General features: G+C 49.4%; 1 protein-coding gene across 3 annotated transcripts in view; it reads right to left on the reverse strand.

Annotated features, from left to right (window-relative positions):
* Positions 1 to 512: 512 nt before the first annotated feature.
* The window catches only part of Sipa1l1 (signal induced proliferation associated 1 like 1), a 288,319-nt gene continuing 271,016 nt past the window's right edge, over positions 513 to 17,815 (reverse strand). For all 3 annotated transcript variants that reach the window (XM_055593255.1, XM_055593253.1, XM_055593254.1), the window contains 7 exons: positions 15,116 to 15,355; positions 14,250 to 14,415; positions 8,337 to 8,583; positions 5,316 to 5,462; positions 4,171 to 4,285; positions 1,492 to 1,573; positions 513 to 888 (listed from right to left, as the gene is read on the reverse strand). In XM_055593255.1, the coding sequence (XP_055449230.1) occupies positions 745 to 888; positions 1,492 to 1,573; positions 4,171 to 4,285; positions 5,316 to 5,462; positions 8,337 to 8,583; positions 14,250 to 14,415; positions 15,116 to 15,355 (1,141 nt within the window). In that variant the 3' untranslated portion in view covers positions 513 to 744. The remainder of the gene's footprint in view (positions 889 to 1,491; positions 1,574 to 4,170; positions 4,286 to 5,315; positions 5,463 to 8,336; positions 8,584 to 14,249; positions 14,416 to 15,115; positions 15,356 to 17,815) is intronic.

Below are 17,815 nucleotides of genomic sequence, written 5' to 3' on the forward strand. Positions count from 1 at the left end.
TGGGAAAATTCAGAAGCCAATTAATGTTAGGAGCCAGGAAGGTGGAAGAGGTCGATTCTAATTTAGTGGGGTTCACTTGAGCCAAACAAAGAGCCCTTGCTCTCAGGAGTGCCCTGGGGGCTGTTCTTCTGGGGAAAGGAGGACCAGATACAGAATCAGAAGGGAGAGTGCCATTGGCCCTGCTGCTCTCCAGCAGACAGGTGCAGAGGGCGAAGGCCCTCACAGACCGGGCGGCGGGCCTTTCTTTAAAGTCCCTCTCACAGGCATTTTAGGGAAGGGGGCGAGGAAACTCCCCTCCCCAGTCCCAAACACAGTTTAAAAAAAAAACCAAAAACCTTTTATTATCTAGGAACCAAGACATGTGTCGGGAGCAGGGGCAGCATGGGGTACCTGAAATAGATCAGCGAGCTGATGGAAGCAGGGCTGAGGGCTGGGGCACGAGGGTCTGGGCCCAGTTTCTCTGTAAATACATCACAGATAAAGATATTGTGCAAAAAATAAAGACATTCACATTTTAGCAGTTAAACTTTTATTTTCCTTTTTTAAAATTTTTATTTAATTTTTTTTGTTTTCCTTTTCTATAAAAGGCAGATTATGACTGTTGATCTGCAACCGCTGTGTTGTGCACTGTCCGACAGGGGCGGGGTGGGAAGCTGAGGACTCTGAGAATGCTTTCCAAGGCGAGAACGGGTGCTCTCGGGTGGCCGCAGGGGGCAGCCCGGCCCGCCTCTCCCCTCAGCCGCCCTAGCTCATGTCTATGGTGTTGAAGACCCACTCTGTGAACTTCTTCAGCTTGTCCGAGGCATTCTGGGATTCCTCCTGCAGCCGCAGGTTGTCTTCACGCAGGTGCTGAACCTCTGCCTGGAGGTGGGCCTTGTCTTCCTTTTCCTGAAGGAAAAGCCAAACACACGTGACCCAGGGGTGCCCACCAGCCCACCCAGCTCTCAGGAGAAGCAGCTTTGACTCCCTTTAGGCCGCCCCTTCCCACCACCCAGCCTACTGAACGCCCACGCACAGGCCAGGTCCAAGCCCAGGGGCTCCCGGAAAGCTCAGCACTGCAGGGTTAGCTCCACACACAATTGCATTAGTGTGTACTTTACAGCCACTCTGAGCTTTAGAACCCTAGTGACTGATAAAGCCAAAGCCAGTCAAGAAACACAATTTTCAGCTGTCCTGGCCTGAAGATTCAAACAGCAAGAACTACATGGGAGCCTGTGCCACCGACATTCGCCACAAGGGCTGGAAGCCCAGGACAGGTCCCAGAGAGGACTGGATGAAGCTTAAGGCTTTCCACAAAAGGACCAAATTTTCTGCACATAGGACGACGACGACGGCCTCTCACGCCATGTGTGTCAACGGAACCCACGTCTATGCTGCCCCTACACCCACCGTTCGGGGAAGCATTCACGTGTGTCTCCCCGGCGTCCCTAGCTCCCCCAGCTAAGGGTCCTTCTCTCCCACAGCTGGGCAATCTGTTCCAAGAACATTTACCTTCTTCAGATCCTCTCGAAGCATCTTCAGCATACCTTCCAACTGGTCCACTTTGGAAGCCAGAGTGGGAGAGGAGTCCTTACTGTTAGGAAGGAGAGACAAAAGGCCACGCTGGCAGGCGCCTCCATGGCTGTTGGTTTGGCTTTTTTCCCCCTTTTTTGTAATATGTTTTTCAACATCAAATTACTCATCATGGCAACCTGATATACACTTTTTACTTTAAAGAGAGAAAACGGTGATCTTAACAAGAGACAATACAGGTTTGAATGACAGCCAATCAAGAGCGTCCGTCCTCTGTTAAAGATACTATATCTTATGACAAGAGATAGTGACAGTGAGTGAAATGGTCTTTGGTAGCACAGGAGGTGTGCTGGCAGATCCAATAGTCACACAGTGCAGTTACTCTCAGGGATTTCAAAGGAGAACCGTGTGTGTGTGTGTGTGTGTGTGTGTGTGTGTGTGTGTGTGTGTGTGGTGGTACATGCATATGGCTAATGCAGAATCTGCACTGGGGCCACCAACACAGAGCAGGTCTTGAGCAGGCAGAAGGCTCTGCCTCTATGCGGGCCACTATAGCTACATACAGTGCTCATATCTCAGCTAGTCCAAATAGCTTTAACTATTGGGGACATGAGGCTGCACGTTTCCAAAGCCCGCCAACCTATGCTTAGCATCTCAGACTCCATTAGGATCAGGAAGGCAGCTCTGCTAGGTTAGACCGCTAATCATGCTGGCTAGCGGAGCACCAAGAGTGTGTGGCGGCACTTGAGGACCACACAGCTGGGTGCTGCCACCCCCAGAACCCAATGCCGAGGGCCTGCCAGCTCTTCTTCCTCCTCTTCCTCTACATGAATGCGAGCTGCCAACAGTTTCCTGGGGGAAGGTCTAGTCAAGTCATGTGACCTTAAGACTCACACAACAGAAAGTGGTCTTCTGTAGGGAAAATGCAGAGGACTCTGCAGAGCTGGAGATGGAACTCTTGGTTGTCTTAGTCAGGGAACAGAATATTCTTCAAAGGTCGTTCAAAAGTCAAAGTTCAACTTGGAATTCCTGACCTATGAGGAATGTGTTACTGATCTCTTAATTTTACATCTGCAGCAGGCTTCAAAAGCAAAGTCCATGGCTCAGTGTACATGGGCCACTGATGAGTGATACCGATCTCCAAACTCCCCAGAGAAAACAACCGACAGCTGGCGGTGAAGGGACTATAAAAGGGAAGTGGCTGGCTGCAGCCCTCAGTGTGGCACCTCACACTGGTCGGCTCTGGGCTGGGAGGAAGGACAGACATGCTGAGCAGAGGAACTGTGTACCGGGACGCGCTGACCTCTCGTGACGCCCCGCAGGGTGCTGCCCACAAGCCCCACGGGAGCCTGACAAGTCCCCACAGGCACTTCAGGATGAGCCCTGAGTGCGCTGACAGGGTGCCGACGCCTGTGTGCTCCACCTGCACCTGCTCTGCCCGTCTTCCCCTCAGCGTAGGATCCGTAATAAAGATCTCTTCCCCGGAAACACCTGCCTCAAGCTTCTCCGTGCGGAGCATGCCCCAGTGCAGCCGTTCTGTGCTGTCCTTCACCTGGTTTTCTTTTTCTCTCCCCAGTGTTGAGCAGCCTGCCACTCTGCTTACCCTAGATGTCCCAATGATAAGGGGGGATGGTGGCATTTCTCTGTTACACTATAATGAACAGGACGCTAAGCTCACATCTCCTCAGACATGCTCAGAAGCCCTGAAGCAGGGGCCCTTCCAGCAGTGTGGCTCCACCAGCCTCACGTTCCTCATTACTTCCGGCTTCTCACATTTCACAGGTATCTGAATACATATGTAGCTGTGAGGTACATTGGTTTTATTGAGACAGGGTCTCAAAAATGCAGCCTGGCTGGTCTTGAACTCCAGATCCTGCTGCCTCAGCCTCCGGAGTGTGGAATTACAGGCATGCTATGCCACACCTGGCTTTAGATACCCTGGCTCCTCCCCACCCCTGGGAGGATGTAGGGCAGGAGTTCCCAGTTGTTGACTATTCAGCGGGGGAGGGGGGGTCGGCAGCACACTGTGCTCCACAGATGGCCGCTGGAACTCTAAGGAAAACTCCATGCTCAGCCTGCACCTCAGCCATGGGAAACTCAGGGCAACAGGAAATTCGGCTCCCATACAGCGTAAACCTCGAAGTCTACTATCGTGACTCAGCTCTCCAAGCTTCACTTACTACCGATTTGTTTCACCTTACAAATGCCCCAGCCAGCCTAGTGTCCTGATTCCTAGCACAGGTGAGCTGAGGCAGGGTGCTGAAGCTGAGCAGACACGCGTATTCACAACACGGCCACAGTGGCAACTGAGAAAACTCAAAAGCCAGACTCAAAGACGAACTCCCGAGACTGAGCATTTGTGACCAATGATTTTTCTTACTTTACCTGATAAGCTCCCGGGGCACAGGTGACTCATGTCACCTGTGACATTAAATAATAAAGAATATTCGTAATTTTCTCCTTAAGCCATCAAAGCCAGTTTAATTGTGTTTACAGTAGCCAGGTATAAAGTGGTCTAACTAAACAGCCAAGCGTCTGGCACTGCAGCCGAGCTTTGCTCGGCTCATCCATGGGCCTTCCATCTCCTCTTCGTCACATCTGCCACTACCGGGGGTGACGCATGGTGCAGAGCCGTGCCCTCAGCACTGGGTGACCAACCTGCTGTACGACTTCATTTGGACCAGGCCCTGCTCCTCTAGCTGGTCGCTGTTGGAGGCCGCACTCAGGGGGCGATGGTTTTCATCACTAGCAGCAAAAAATGAGGCTCTCTGGACTGGAAGAGAAGGAAGAGAGCATCAAGTACAGGGGCGCACCGCAGGGGCCCATCTGCAAAGTCAGCCAGCGTTCAAGTTTAAGCAGCACACAGGTAGGCTTGGGTCCAGTGTCTGCCCTCCCACGGAGGGCCTACGCTCTTTCAGTTTAAGGGACAGTAACACTGTAAGTGCCCTTGAGAGGACAGTTGCTGTGGATCCATTTCTAGCCCTGTTTCTGCTCATCAAAGCAGCGTTCTAGTGGTAGCTTCTCCAGAAAGATGCCTTGTGCCAAATTCTAGACCAAGGATAAAGATATAAATGCCCTGCTAAGCTAAAATTAGGCTTCTTGAAGGATACTCTCCACAAGCTGCCTGGCCACTCTGGTGGGCTTTAGCACTATGTCCTCACCAACTGTTTAGACATAGCCCAATTGAACATTTACATGGAGATTGGTCAGCAAACTGACCAGCCAGGTTAGAATCGGGGAGTTCCCAAGAGCTAAAGAACCAGGAAGGCAGTGATGGCTACCTGCTCTCCACAGTTGCTGTTACTGACTTCCACGGCCTCATAAGCCACTGTCTACACTGGGGCCAGAGTATCATTTCTCCCTATAAGAGCAGTGAGTCTGTTGCCACAGCTTTAGAGAGAACACTTGGGCATCAAACCATTTTGGAAGGATACTCTTAGACCAAAGTCAGTCTTTCCTGAAGAAGGGACAGGAGACAGGCTATGTCAACACACACTGCCTTGTGGTTAGCTCCTAGTTTCCCCAGACCAGAGCATCCTAGGGCTCACGAGCTGCAGGAGTCACATCAAGAATTTCCGGAAAATTTACATTATGAATATACAGGAAACATCAGGGTTCCTGTGAGTAAATAAAATGCTCCCAGCCAGGCATCAGAACCATGAGCTCCAGCTCTGGGCTCCAGCTCTGTAGGTGAAGCACACTTGTCAGTGTGCCCAGGGTGGCAAACTGGTCAGACCTGATCACAGGTATGTGGCTTGGCCTTCAGGACTCTGGTGACCTGTGTGAGTCATCAGCAAACTCACCCTCATAGGCTTTGGCGGCATCTACTAGGTTTGACCAGTCCAAGTCCGCGGCAGTGTCAGGCAGGGGCATCAGGCCAGGGTCAGGGATAGGCTGCCTTCGGGTCTCCTGGATGTCGGTGAGGGAGCTGTCCGAGGCAGAGAACTCTCCTACGGAGGGGACAACAGAATGACACTTGTGCCCACATTTCCTGTTACCACAGTGTATGTGTCCGCTACTTGTTGACGGAATCACTGTCTAGTCTAGCAGGCCCTTAGTAGCCATTCTGAAGCTGACCTGGCTTGCTGCAGTCTCTTTCCATTTAAAAAATACCTTTCACCAGCTCTCCCCCAAGACTGTGAGTCATAAGAAACTTAGTCTGCACTGAGGCCACACGGAGGCTTGTTGCAGAGGAACTGTTCTCAGGGCACCGGGTGAGGTTAGCTCTAGTGATCAGCTCCTCAGTGTCAAAAGATCCACCTGGGGAGAAGAAGCCTTCTTCATTGGAGAGCTGGACCAGGAAGGCTGGCACCTACCAGAGGAGCAAAAGGACCTCTTTTTATCTGGGCCATGAGCCAAGAGCTGCCCAGAGCTTCTGTCGGCTCCATGCTCAGGGCGGTACATCCTGGCCCCTTGTCTTGACTCCTAGGAATGGTTTACTGGATCCATGGCAGGGTGTAGTTAGGGAGTATGTTTAGTAGATCAGATCACACTGACAATGCTAAGTCTCCCAGAGGAGCCAGCCTTGGAAGGGGACTGCCAGTGGGCACTGACATTATTCTCCATCCTGGGGACCCAAGGTATCACCTGAATAATATCCTGATTAGCACCATTACAGCAATCAAATACAACATCCACCATTTTCTAAGGCGAAGGTTACTCATTGCAAACATTAAACCCCTGTAATAGTGGACAATGATAAAAACCCTTGCTTTTGAGTACCAGGATGCCATTCCGCTGCTGCTCAGGTTTGTGAAGACAGACAGGTGGAAAGGAAAGCAGGGAGGCAAGAGCCCGGATAGAAATGGCATTATATGTAACTCCATGAGGGCATCCCTCAAATGTGCTTTCCCACCGACGCCCTGCAAACACGGAGCTAGCGAAGCTCACAGCAAAGCGATGCGGCTCCAGAAATACCGGCTTACAAGGGATGAAAGCTGTGCCCCTGACGCAGCCTGGTGGGCCATGGTAGATGTAGTGCATGTTTCCCCTTTTAAACTGCGCAGAGGACTGTGCTGAGGTGCAGCTGCTGGCTGCTGATGTACTTAAAATAAGCAAAATTATGAGTTAATGGAAGTCAACAAATCCTGCAAGACATTCAGTGCTCAGCTGCAGTTAAACCTGACCCCACCAACGGTATGTAGGCGGAACAGATAATTGTGTACCACTTATAACCTTTGTGCCCTTTCATCCCTGATGCCCCAGTTTCCATATAGGGAGAAAGGAACAAAGCCACCACCTCCGCCCCCTAAACACACTTCAGTGGCTGACGCCAAACCAGGCTGCTGAGTGTGGAACAGGCAATCATCACAGGTGCCACCTGGCTTCTAGCAGGTGGTGGACGGAAAGGCGCACAGCAAGGGCATGCGCTCCTCCCCTCCTCACGGCTCTCTGGACTGTTTTCTTAGAGTATAAGCCTCTGAGAGTCAGACCCTTTCTGACACATGATCATGTACACACATACACACACACACACACACACACACACACACACACACACACACGGGGGGGGGGTTACTATGTTTTATTGCTTGTGAAGGTTGGAGAAAAGTTCAGGGAGAGACAAGAAAACTTTCAAGATAGGCAGGATCACAGGAGTAAAGGGGTTCAGGAACGGTGGTCCCTGCAAGGGAGGGACAGAAGGTGAAAAGTGAGAGTGTGAGGCTTCCACCGAGGGCCTCACTCTAGAGCACTGGTTCTCAATCTGTGAGTCTGTGAGTTGCAAAAAAACCTCTATCTCCAAAAATATTTACACCAGCAGCAAAATTACAGTTATGAAGTAGTAACAAAAATAATTTTATGGTTGGGGCCACCACCACATGAGGAACTGTATTGAAGGGTGGTGGCGTTAGGAGTTGAGAATCGCTGCTCTCGAGTGTGGCAGCAGGAAGCAGAAGTTCACGCACTGTGAGGTGACTTCCTGGGGGCTGAGGATGGGTGGAGGACGGAGCAGAGGGAGAGGGCATGACCCCTGAGTGGTGAGAGAGAGACTGGAATGTCCCTGAGCAGGTAGAGATGTGGGTGAGTGTGAGTGAGTATGAATGAGGGCTCAAGAAAGTGCAGAGCAAACAGGAAGCTTAGAAGGCTCTGGGGGTGGGGTGGGGGGTCACATGGGTCTGATACACACACTGCTGCAGCAGACTTCTCAGAAGGGGAGTCAAGAGTGAAATCTGGTTATAATGGTGTGTACGGCGAAGGACCAGGACAGGAGGTCCTGTGCTGTATGTCTGCTGGACTCAGACATGGCCAACAGGTGAGCCCTCGAGCGGATTCAGGCAGACAGAAGAAAGAAAAACATTTAAGTCTAAAGTCCCAGAATATGGCTGCTAGTAGAGCCGGGATCTGGTTAGGCCACAAAGCAAGATCTCTTCCTGGGAGATCCCCCGCTGACTGGCTGGACCAGTAAATGAATGAGTGTGGCAGACAGTGAGGGCAATATTCTCACAGGCCGGGAATGAGAGCGCAACTTCAGGTTGGTCTGGGATCTTATGCTGGCTGAGGGAAGCAGGGCACATATCTCTATGACATTACTAGGCTCGTGTTTGCCCAGTGCCATTCCACGAGCTAGGACATCTGACAAGAAACCGATTCCCAGATTGTTCTTACAGCCAATTCAGCGGGTCTCAGATGAGGTCTAGCAACCTATGCTGACCTATGCTGAGGTGACCAGCGGTCTGTGACTATCGACGGGAGAGAGGGACTGAAGGATGGAGTAGAGATAGGAATTCCTCCAAACCATCCTGCAAGAAAATGAGTGGCTGGCTGCCACGCTGGGCCTTGGGCCATCCGTAAGACTGCCCAGCTGCAGCTGCAGGCACACTTACCATGCAACGACTTCATTCCCAAGGTGTAGGATGGCCTCCTCAGTGGAAGCGACTTGGGAAGAGATGGGTAGGTGCTGCTGAAGAGGACATCATTGGGCAGGGCTTGGTCCAGAAGCGAAGCCCTGGAGGTGAAGAAGTGCTCCCTCTGGCTGCTATAAATGCTCTCGTCTGACAGAGTCCTGTGCAGAGCCCGCCGGGAGGTCGGGGTGGAGGGAAACGGGGATTGCGGGGAGGACAGTGCGTGGAACTGGAAAACAAGACAGGCTGGAGTCAGGGGTGAGGTCACAGAATGAGACCAAGGCTGGGTGGGTGAAGCAGTGACGGGCTGCCTCGACGTGCCCCATCAGTCCTCTATGCCAGGGAGGGAGAAATTGTGCCTGTGTTCAGGATGACACTGACTCATGACTTATCCATGTTATGTGGTACTGAATAACGAGATAAATGATTTTTTGTTTGTTTTTGAGTTGGGAGGCCGTGTCTTACTATGTAACCCTGGCTGCCTTGGCACTCAAAACAGCCACCTGCCTAACTAAATGTATGCATCCTTCTTCTTAAACATGAACTTTATTTGAACCCCGTGTCTTTGGCCAGATCACGCCATCTCCCAGGGGAGTCTTCGGCCATAAATGTGAGTAAAGCTCCCGCCTGGATCACCATAACCCTCAGCAAAATGCTGGCTGACACCATGGCACCTGCCAGGAGGCTGGAAGATGAACATGAGGCTCCTGGGAACACAGCACAGCCGAGAAACAGGGACCTGGGGCCGCAGAAGCTCTCCTGATGACAGGCAGTGGAACTGCCGGGCAACCAGGAGATGATCATCAAGGCACAGGCACTCAGGGCCGCAGTTAAGAGCACTGGCTCAGGGGTCAATTCCCAGCACCCACAGGGTGGCTCACAAACATCTGTAACTCTAGTTCCAGGGAGCCAGCACCCTCTTGTGGCCTCGGCATGTATGCGGTGCACAGACAGACAGACTGCTAATATACATCAATTAAAACACAGCAGCAACATGAACACACATGCTGGCTCTCGCCACAAGTAGCTGAAGAACAAGCTCTAATACAGCCTCTCAAGCAGATGGGTTTCATTAGTTTTGAAGATAATCATTTTAAAAATGTTATTGTGTGATGTATGTGTATGGCCAAATGTGCCACTGGCAAGTGAGTGGAGGTCAAAGGGCAACCCCATGGCCTCAGTTCTCTTCCGTTTAGATGGGGATTGAGCTGCAGTCCTCAGGCTCGCAGGGCAAGTCCTTTTACCACCTGCAACCCAAGGAGATCAGCTTCTGTAGACGTACATTTTTTCTTTGTTGAGACAAAGCTCTCTTCAGCTTAGACTGATGTTTCTGCCTCCTATTGTTGAGACTAAAGCATGCCCATCGTGCTACCTAGAGCTTTAAGCCTTCCTATCCATGGGATTATCAAGAACTGGCTTTACAAATGACAAATGTTTTATACATAAACGGTAAACAGTTCCAGAGATGAATCTCCGACCGCTGTGTTTCACTGGTGGTTTTTCTGTAAACAGTGAAACTCTTGAAGATCCCTCTTACTGAGAACCAACAGGCACAGTGTTCCCATGCCCAGCAAACTGGAGGCCAGCTAAGGACCCGAATCAACTCATCCCTCATCGGTTTCTTGCAGGTCACTGTCCACCTTGACAGGGACAGCATGGGGCAAAGGACATTTGAGTCACTGCTGGCAGAAAGTCACCAAGGGCCTTTCCACAGCTATCTGAGAGAGCAAAGACGGAATGACTTAGCAATGGTGGCTGGAATCACAGACCCAGAAACAAAGCCGACCTCCAGCTTACCTGTGCGCACTGGCTTGGTTTATTTTCATTCAACAACCCAAACAATTAAGCCAACAGCCCACCCTCTAGGGCTTCGCAAACTATTAATCAGACACACTGTAAATAAGACTAAGGCGTAACCACTGCACTAACAACCTTGTTCACTTAAAAACTGAGGAGGGGTCAGGGAGGTGACTCAGCAGGTAAACACACTTCTCAGGAAAGCCAGGCAACCCAAGCTTGGGTCTCTTACAAACTGGAGGAGGTGACATGTGTCTGCATGTATTTTGTGGAGGTTTGAACAGGAATGTCCCCACCACCTCATAGTTTTGGATGCTTCGTCGTCAGGGAGTGGCACTGTTAAAAAGGATTAGGAGGCGTGGCTTTGTTTGAGAAAGTGTGCCACTGGGGGTGGGCTTTGAGGTTTCAAAAGCCCATTCTAAGAGCAGAATCTCTCTCAGCCAGTGGATCAGGAAATGGCTCTCAGGTCCTTCTCCAGCACCATGTCTGCCTGTGTGCCACCATGCTTCTTGCCATGAAAAGGGACTAAACCTCTGAAACTGTAAGCAAGCCCCAATTAAATGCTTCCTTTTGTAAGAGTTGCCTTGGTCTCTTTACAGGATGGAACACTAACTAAAACACACTTGCCTGCTAAGATGGGAGGCGGAGGCTAGGAGACTGAGGGCCAGTTAGCCTGGAGGATGTTACCCAGCAGTAAACGAGAGACTCAAGGTGTATGCACCGCGGCAGTAACACTCTCTCATACACACATGCAGAGTCAACCCACGCACAGACTATATACCCAGACCAATAACACACACACACACACACACACACACACACACACACACACACACACGCGCGCGCGCGCGTTTTTTAAAATCATGAGTTAAAACCAAGGTACGTACGTACCAGCTGGTCTAGGAATAGCGCTGGGTAAGGGAGTGGCTGTTTCTTCTTCTTCTTCTTCTTCTTCTTCTTCTTTTTTTTTTTTTAAAGAGACTGGTTATTTTTTTTTTAAAGATTTATATTTATTATTTATACAGTATTCTGTCTGCATATGTGCCTGCACACCAGAAGGGGGCACCAGATCTCATCATAGATGGCTATGAGCCACCACATGGTTGCTGGGAATTGAACTTAGGACCTTTAAAAAAAATCAGCCAGTGCTCTTAACCTCTGAGCCATCTCTCCAGCCCTTCTTTCACTATTTTATGAAGGAGTGGACATTAATGGGTTTCTAACATTGTTTTGCTAAAATTGAATCACCTCTCTTTTGTTTTCAGACAAGGCTCCTGCCAGCCAGACCCAGTGTCAGCATGTCTGCTGTATCTTTTCTAGCTCTCCAGACTTTAGAAGAAATTTTTAATTTCCAATGAGCATCTCTAGCCTGAGTGTTTTACAGGAGAGGAACTCTAAACCAATTCCTATTTTGCCTCTTTGGGAACCTCGGGACAGCATAAGTTGTTTGCTGTGGGGAATCGTGAGCCACAGAGAAGCAGGGCAGGCAAGGAAGGATGCCACCTTGTTGGGCACTCTGTACCCCTTAAGACCCAGCAGCACCTAGTCTTGTCCAAAACCTTCACCTCTACTTCTTGGGCTTAGAGGCATACAACCAAAATGCTGCTGTGTGGATGCCCTCGGGCTACTAAGCGGTGCTGCCAGCCTGGGGAGCGCAGCCCACAGCTGCGTGTCAGCCCCGGGTTCCAGAGAGCACAGACAGGTACAAGGGTCCTCAAAGTGTGCCCCAAGGCCCCCAAAGGGTGTCTTACAGAGCTCACTGATGGGGAAAGGGTCAGGTGGAAACCACGAGCCCATGTCAGCCCATTTCTCCCCCACAGAGGTTCAGCTGCACAATGTGAGCTTTTGTGGATTTTACTTGAATAAACAGGTGGGGAGGCTTCTGAACTTCAAGACCATTGAACCACTTGGAGACCACTGATGCCCCAATTTGACCACAGCTCAGCAGAGGTAGCTTCTTATTCCGCCTCTACTCCTGCCAGCAGTGGATCAGACCTCCTCCACCCCAAAGCTGCCCCTTTTAAGGGACAGTGTCCTGCAGGCTGATGGTCCCTCTTCTGACCATTCCCGACTGCCTGGACTGTCATGACATGGAGTCACCAGCACTCACAGTAAACTAGTAGCTTTCCCTACACACTAGTACCACATGGCGTCCCTTGCTCTGGTCTACCTGACTGGACAGTACACTGCCTGGAGCAAACACAGCAATCCCGCTCTGCCAGTGAGGTGAGTGCTACAGCTCCATCAGCATTCTCAAGGCAGAGCACTAACTAATCAGGCTCCACTGGGAGAAAAGTGGGACTGACAGCTCATAGGATGGGAAGCCCATAGTGGCAAGGGAGTGAGCTCCAAGCCCTAGGCCTCTTCCTGAAGCTTGCTGCTGGCCTGAAGCGTTGAGCCAGGTCTGGCCTGGGAGGCTTCTCAAGGCAGTGCTAGCCTCCCTTACATCATAGAGGCACAATCATTTGGAAGTCTACCAGGGGTCGCCCCAGAGCTACTTGGCTGAACTCATCTAAAACAAAACCAGCTCGAGAAGGGTGGACTGGAGAGGAAAACCAGCACGCTGCCCTCTGCTGCAAGGGTCGGAGCCAGCAGGAGCACACCGTCCTTGCAGGGGGACTCCTATCAACAGGGTCACAACACAGAGAGAGCAGACCCTGACTGAAGTAGCAATGCTACAGTAACTTGTTTCAGAAATAAGAGCCAAGGCCTGGAATAAGGGCAGACAGACATTTGCCTTCAATTATTCCCACGACACAAGTAAATCCAAGGAATGGAAGCTCTGAGCACACCACCCCCAAGCTAAAGCAATGTTCACGCAGGATTCAGAGGAAAGATTCCTTCCAGGTCAAGTCTTACTGTCCTCAAGCCTCAAAGAGTACATGTCAATAATTTTTATACTGAAACTGGGTCTTCAGAGTTTTCATATGTCACCTGGGTTTTTAATGGATAAGTTTCAAGCACCAGCTTCCTCAAGGTTGCTAAGGGAACCATTTGTTCCCTGGATGATGATTCAGAACTGCTAAGTGCTGGCTTCCGAAACAGAAATGACAGAAGTCAGGAATGGCTACATCCATAAATCATTTAGTCACATAAATCATGTTAATAAGCCATTTATTTCTCAGCAGAACTCCAGAGTGGCCCTCGGAATACATGTAATTCCTATTAAGGCCATTTTTTTCAGTTTAGGGGGTCTAGCTGATCTATGTGGGTGGTGCAGGTGCACACACAAGCACAGAAAACCTTGGAGATGAGGGCACATGAGGCTGTTCAGGTACACACTCACTCTGACCACAGTAGAGCCTGGGTGTGCGAAGGATTTTCTAGCTTTCTTTTCCAACACTTTCTTGGTATTATGAAACACACTTTCAAGTTACCCTGAACATCATTAAGCTCAGAAGTTTAAGGAGATAAACCCTCAGAGTTCACTGCCAGGGCCTTCCTGGAGTGGCTTCCTCTCTCCTGGGACTGCCCAGAGCACCTCACTCTGGGAGAGAGGGACTTCCTCGGGCCTTCACATCTGAGAACACAGATGCATAGGGCCTTCAGAAGCTTTCCAGGCCCTGCAATGAGGCAGGCACAAACACCTGCCAAGCAATCCAGCAGCAGGCTGGCCACTGACAAATGCTGAGCAAGCATCTGAGATGGGTGGAGAGGAAGACTTGGCTCTAAGGAAGGCATATGCCCATGACTTTGGCCACAGGCAGTTGGCTTGCTTGACGTGTGAAGAGTGTATTACTTATAGTCAGCAGAGTGTGGACATGGAGACCAGCGGGCACACTGCGGACACTTGTGAGAAAAGGACTTTGCAGAAAGCAGGTAGACAGGAGATCATACGGAAAACACTCTAGCTGACAAGGAAGGTATCTTTACAGAGCCTCGGAAGTGACGCCATTTAAGTGCGGACCAAGGAGTCATACTCTCAGAATAGGGCACACTAGAAAAGAGGCCTGGGAAGGGCAGGTTAACAGGACACTAAAGAGATGTGGCTGCAGGGACAGAGCACCCAACACTGAGGAAGAGGAGTCCCCAACACCAACACCCCAAGGTCCTATCATGCCTGGCTTTTCTCTGCCTTCTCCCCAGCCTGCCCTCTACCTTGAAATTCTTCTGTGATTCGGGAGTTGGGCTCTCAAGGTCGATGAGTTTCTTTAGATCCTCCTCAATGGTGGACTTAGAGGTTGGCTTTGGGGATGCTCGCAGGTCCCTGGTTGAGGCTCGAAGCCTCGTGTGCGCCATCTCATTACCATCACTCTGATGACGTCTGGGGAGAGAGGGTGGAAATGGAGTAAATAGGGTTGGCTCACGGAGGCTGTGAAGGATGAGAGACAAAGGTCGATTGCTAGTCACATCAGAATCTACAAAGGTCAGAGCTTGTCAGATCAGCAGAACCAATGTGAAACACAAGATAGAGGAGTAAATCACCCTCTACAGAAAACTGTTTGCCCTGTTTGGCCAACACCAGGAGCAGACTTGACAGATCAGAGACAGTTCTCCAGTGCCACCTTTATACAATGGTAGCAAAATGACAGGAATGTTACATGGAAAAGTCCTTAATCCTTGGGATATTTAGTCATTTTCTAATATTCTCCTGGCCCTACTAGTCTAGTTAAGAGGCAGTCTATAGAAAGGCTGTATCTAACAGAACACTGGATGCTCAGTTACCCCAAGCATCTCTTTCCTAGGACAGCTAAAGATCTCAGATCAAAATGTTTACAGTTCCTCTTACTCAAGCAATGAAGTGGAGAAATAATTTAAAGAAAAAATTTACTTAGCAAATAAAATCTCATAAGAGGAGGGGAGAACTGTGATCAGAATATATTATATAAATTTTTTTCATTTAAAAAAAAAAAAAGAAAAGAAAATCCCTCCATTAAACCAATCCCTCCAGCCTAGCATCATCGGCTGTAAGACTAGTTCTTTCTGTGCAGAGAAAACCCACCACTACCCAAAAGATCTCTTACTTTCTTGTATCCATAAATCCCACGGAGTTGATGGTTCCTTCTGGCTTTTTCCATCCAATCAGGTACTTGCTAGTGGCACCCTGGCGGGGGTAGAAAGTCCTAGGCCCAGAGGAGGATGAGGAAGAGGAGGAGAAGGAGGGCACGAGCTGGGAGGATGAGGTGGGGTGAAGCTCCTCTTTTGGTGAACTTCTGGCACTGGAGAACACCACTGGGCTGGCAGAGTGTCGGGAGCTCATGGTGCTGTGGAAAGGCAGGACAGAAACAGTGACTGCAATATACATGCCTTGTCAGCTGCGGAAGTGGTGTCCAAGGTGGGGGTGAAGGCCAGGCTAAAGAAAAATGAATTTTGAAGAAATGATTAAAAGGGACAGCTAGCTGGCCTTCCGGTTCTCTCCCTGTAATTTAAATGTCTGCTCTCAAAGTGACAAATGGTCAGTGGGGCTTGGCCTGCACTTTAAGTTAAAAGTAAAAGCAGTTAAGACAGGGGCACTTTCAGGCACACTGGCCCCACTGAAGTCCAGGAGGGGCAAGAGACAGGACAGAAGTAGCAGAAGTCTCAGTGTGAATCTATGAGCCCGTCAGACCTGGGGGTCATGGGGATTCGGAGATGCGGATAAGGACCAGAGAAACATCAAGTGAGGGGCACAGCTCCCCTTGACACCCAAGGCCAAGGGCATGCAGAGGCCTGTATCTCTGTAGCATCTAGCATTCATACTAACTTTAAAAAGCTGCTCATCATCAGACAAGTTTTAAGACTGAAAAAAGCAGGCTTTTCAAGGCTGGGAAGGAGAGCTTATATCAACTACCCCCCCCCCCACAGGAATCCCAATACTCCCCTCCTGGAGGGCCCTCAGGGCCCATGTCCACACTACGAGCTCTGCTGAGCTCTGCTTAGGAGAATCTAAGGTCAATTACTCCTACAAAAGACATACAGCTGCATTCCTCAGTGGTACTTTTATTTGTCAAAAACTAATCGTCCTAACTGAACAAATATCAAGGTATCAGTGTTGGTGTGCAGCTATGACAAAGGTACCATTCATCAATGGGAGATGATGACTAAGAAGAAACTGAGCGTGGGGTATACGGGAACGCAATCTTGACAACTTTTCTGCAACTCTGAAACTATCATAATACTTCAAGTTTTACAGCAGAAACAAAACCCATATCCGACTATCTGAGACAATGTATATCTGTGAAAACAAATCTTGACACCCTGGCCTTAAACCTTACATAAAATCAGGCATCATACCTGGATTGTATATTAAAACAGAGATCTACAGATTCTGAGCCACGATATGGAAGAACATTTTTATAACAAATGCATAGTGTCTCTTAAATGAGATTGTGAAAATACAAAAGCCCATTAAAGTTAAGAAATACCCACACAAGCCGGCTGGTGGTGCTGCACATCTTTAATCCCAGCACTTGGGATGCAAAGGCAGATAGATCTCTGGAGTTGAAGGTCAAGGACAGCCTGATCTACAATCACAAGTTCAAGGAGAGCCAGAGATACACAAAGAAACCCTATCTCAAAAAAAAAAAAAAAAAAAAAAAACAAAACAAAAACAGGACAAAAAAGAACCATCCAACCAAAGACACGTAAGGACACATGCAACAACATGACGCTATTCAATACATAAACTAAACTCCTAAAAAAATCACAACAACTGAGTGAACAAAGAAAACGGGAAATGATTTAACGAGTAATTTCAAAAGAGCAATTAACTAGGAGACCCGGAAACATTACCAAATATCAGAAAAAATGCCAATTAAACCACAAAGATATTATACATCTACCAGAATGCTAAGTTAACACAGCTCATGCCAGAGAGGATGTGATACAGCTACAATTCTAACAGTCTGCTGGTAATATGTTCCCACTGCAACCTTTCTAGTCAACTAGGTCACAGCCTGTACTGAGGCTGAACAAACATTCTCCATATATAACACTTTCCTACCTACTACCAAGTTATGCACACACATGTAGCTAAGGCATGCTCAAGAGTCTGTAATATCCTCAGACCACAGACAACCCGAATAGGGACCGGCAAAGGACACAAGCTGAGGTGGCCTGGAACAGAGGGACAGACCACAGCACTGTGGCGTTAATGGAAAAGACACTACAGAGAAGGACACAGAGGGCATGGTCCTGTTCTTGTTACATCCAGAAAGAAGGAAACTGAGTCTGAGGTGACATCAGAGTGAGATGTGTGGGTGTCAGTGATGGTCTAGTTATTTTATCTATGCAGGGTTCATGCTGCCTCTTGCCATCGGAATGCCAGAGAAGCAAAAGTCAACAATCTGAATCGGGGAGTCCTGTCGGCATTCAAGGATCAGCTATCACCGCTGGAAAGGCCCTGGGGAAGCATCCACTTGGAGAGCTTCCTACATGAATGCAGTCTTATTACTTCAAAACAGGAAGAACAGCTTCTCTATTTTTTATAACAAATACTGAAGACATAGGCCCAAACTTTGAAACCCCTACATGAAACCCCTACAAAACCAAGGGCAACATGAACTAAAAGCAATGCATCCCAGCTGGTTTCTTCTAAGGTTAAGAGGGGCTGGAGAGATGCTCAGTGGTGAAGAGCATGTGATGCCCTTGCAGAGGACCAGAGTTTGGTTCCCATTGACAAACCACAACCTGTTACGCCAGGAGAGTTAATGTCCTCCTCCTGCCTCTGAGGGCTATCAGGACAT

The sequence above is a fragment of the Psammomys obesus genome, unplaced genomic scaffold (assembly GCF_907164565.1).
Source record: "Psammomys obesus unplaced genomic scaffold, mPsaObe1.curated_primary_1811, whole genome shotgun sequence".
Classification (NCBI taxonomy): Eukaryota; Metazoa; Chordata; class Mammalia; order Rodentia; family Muridae; genus Psammomys; species Psammomys obesus.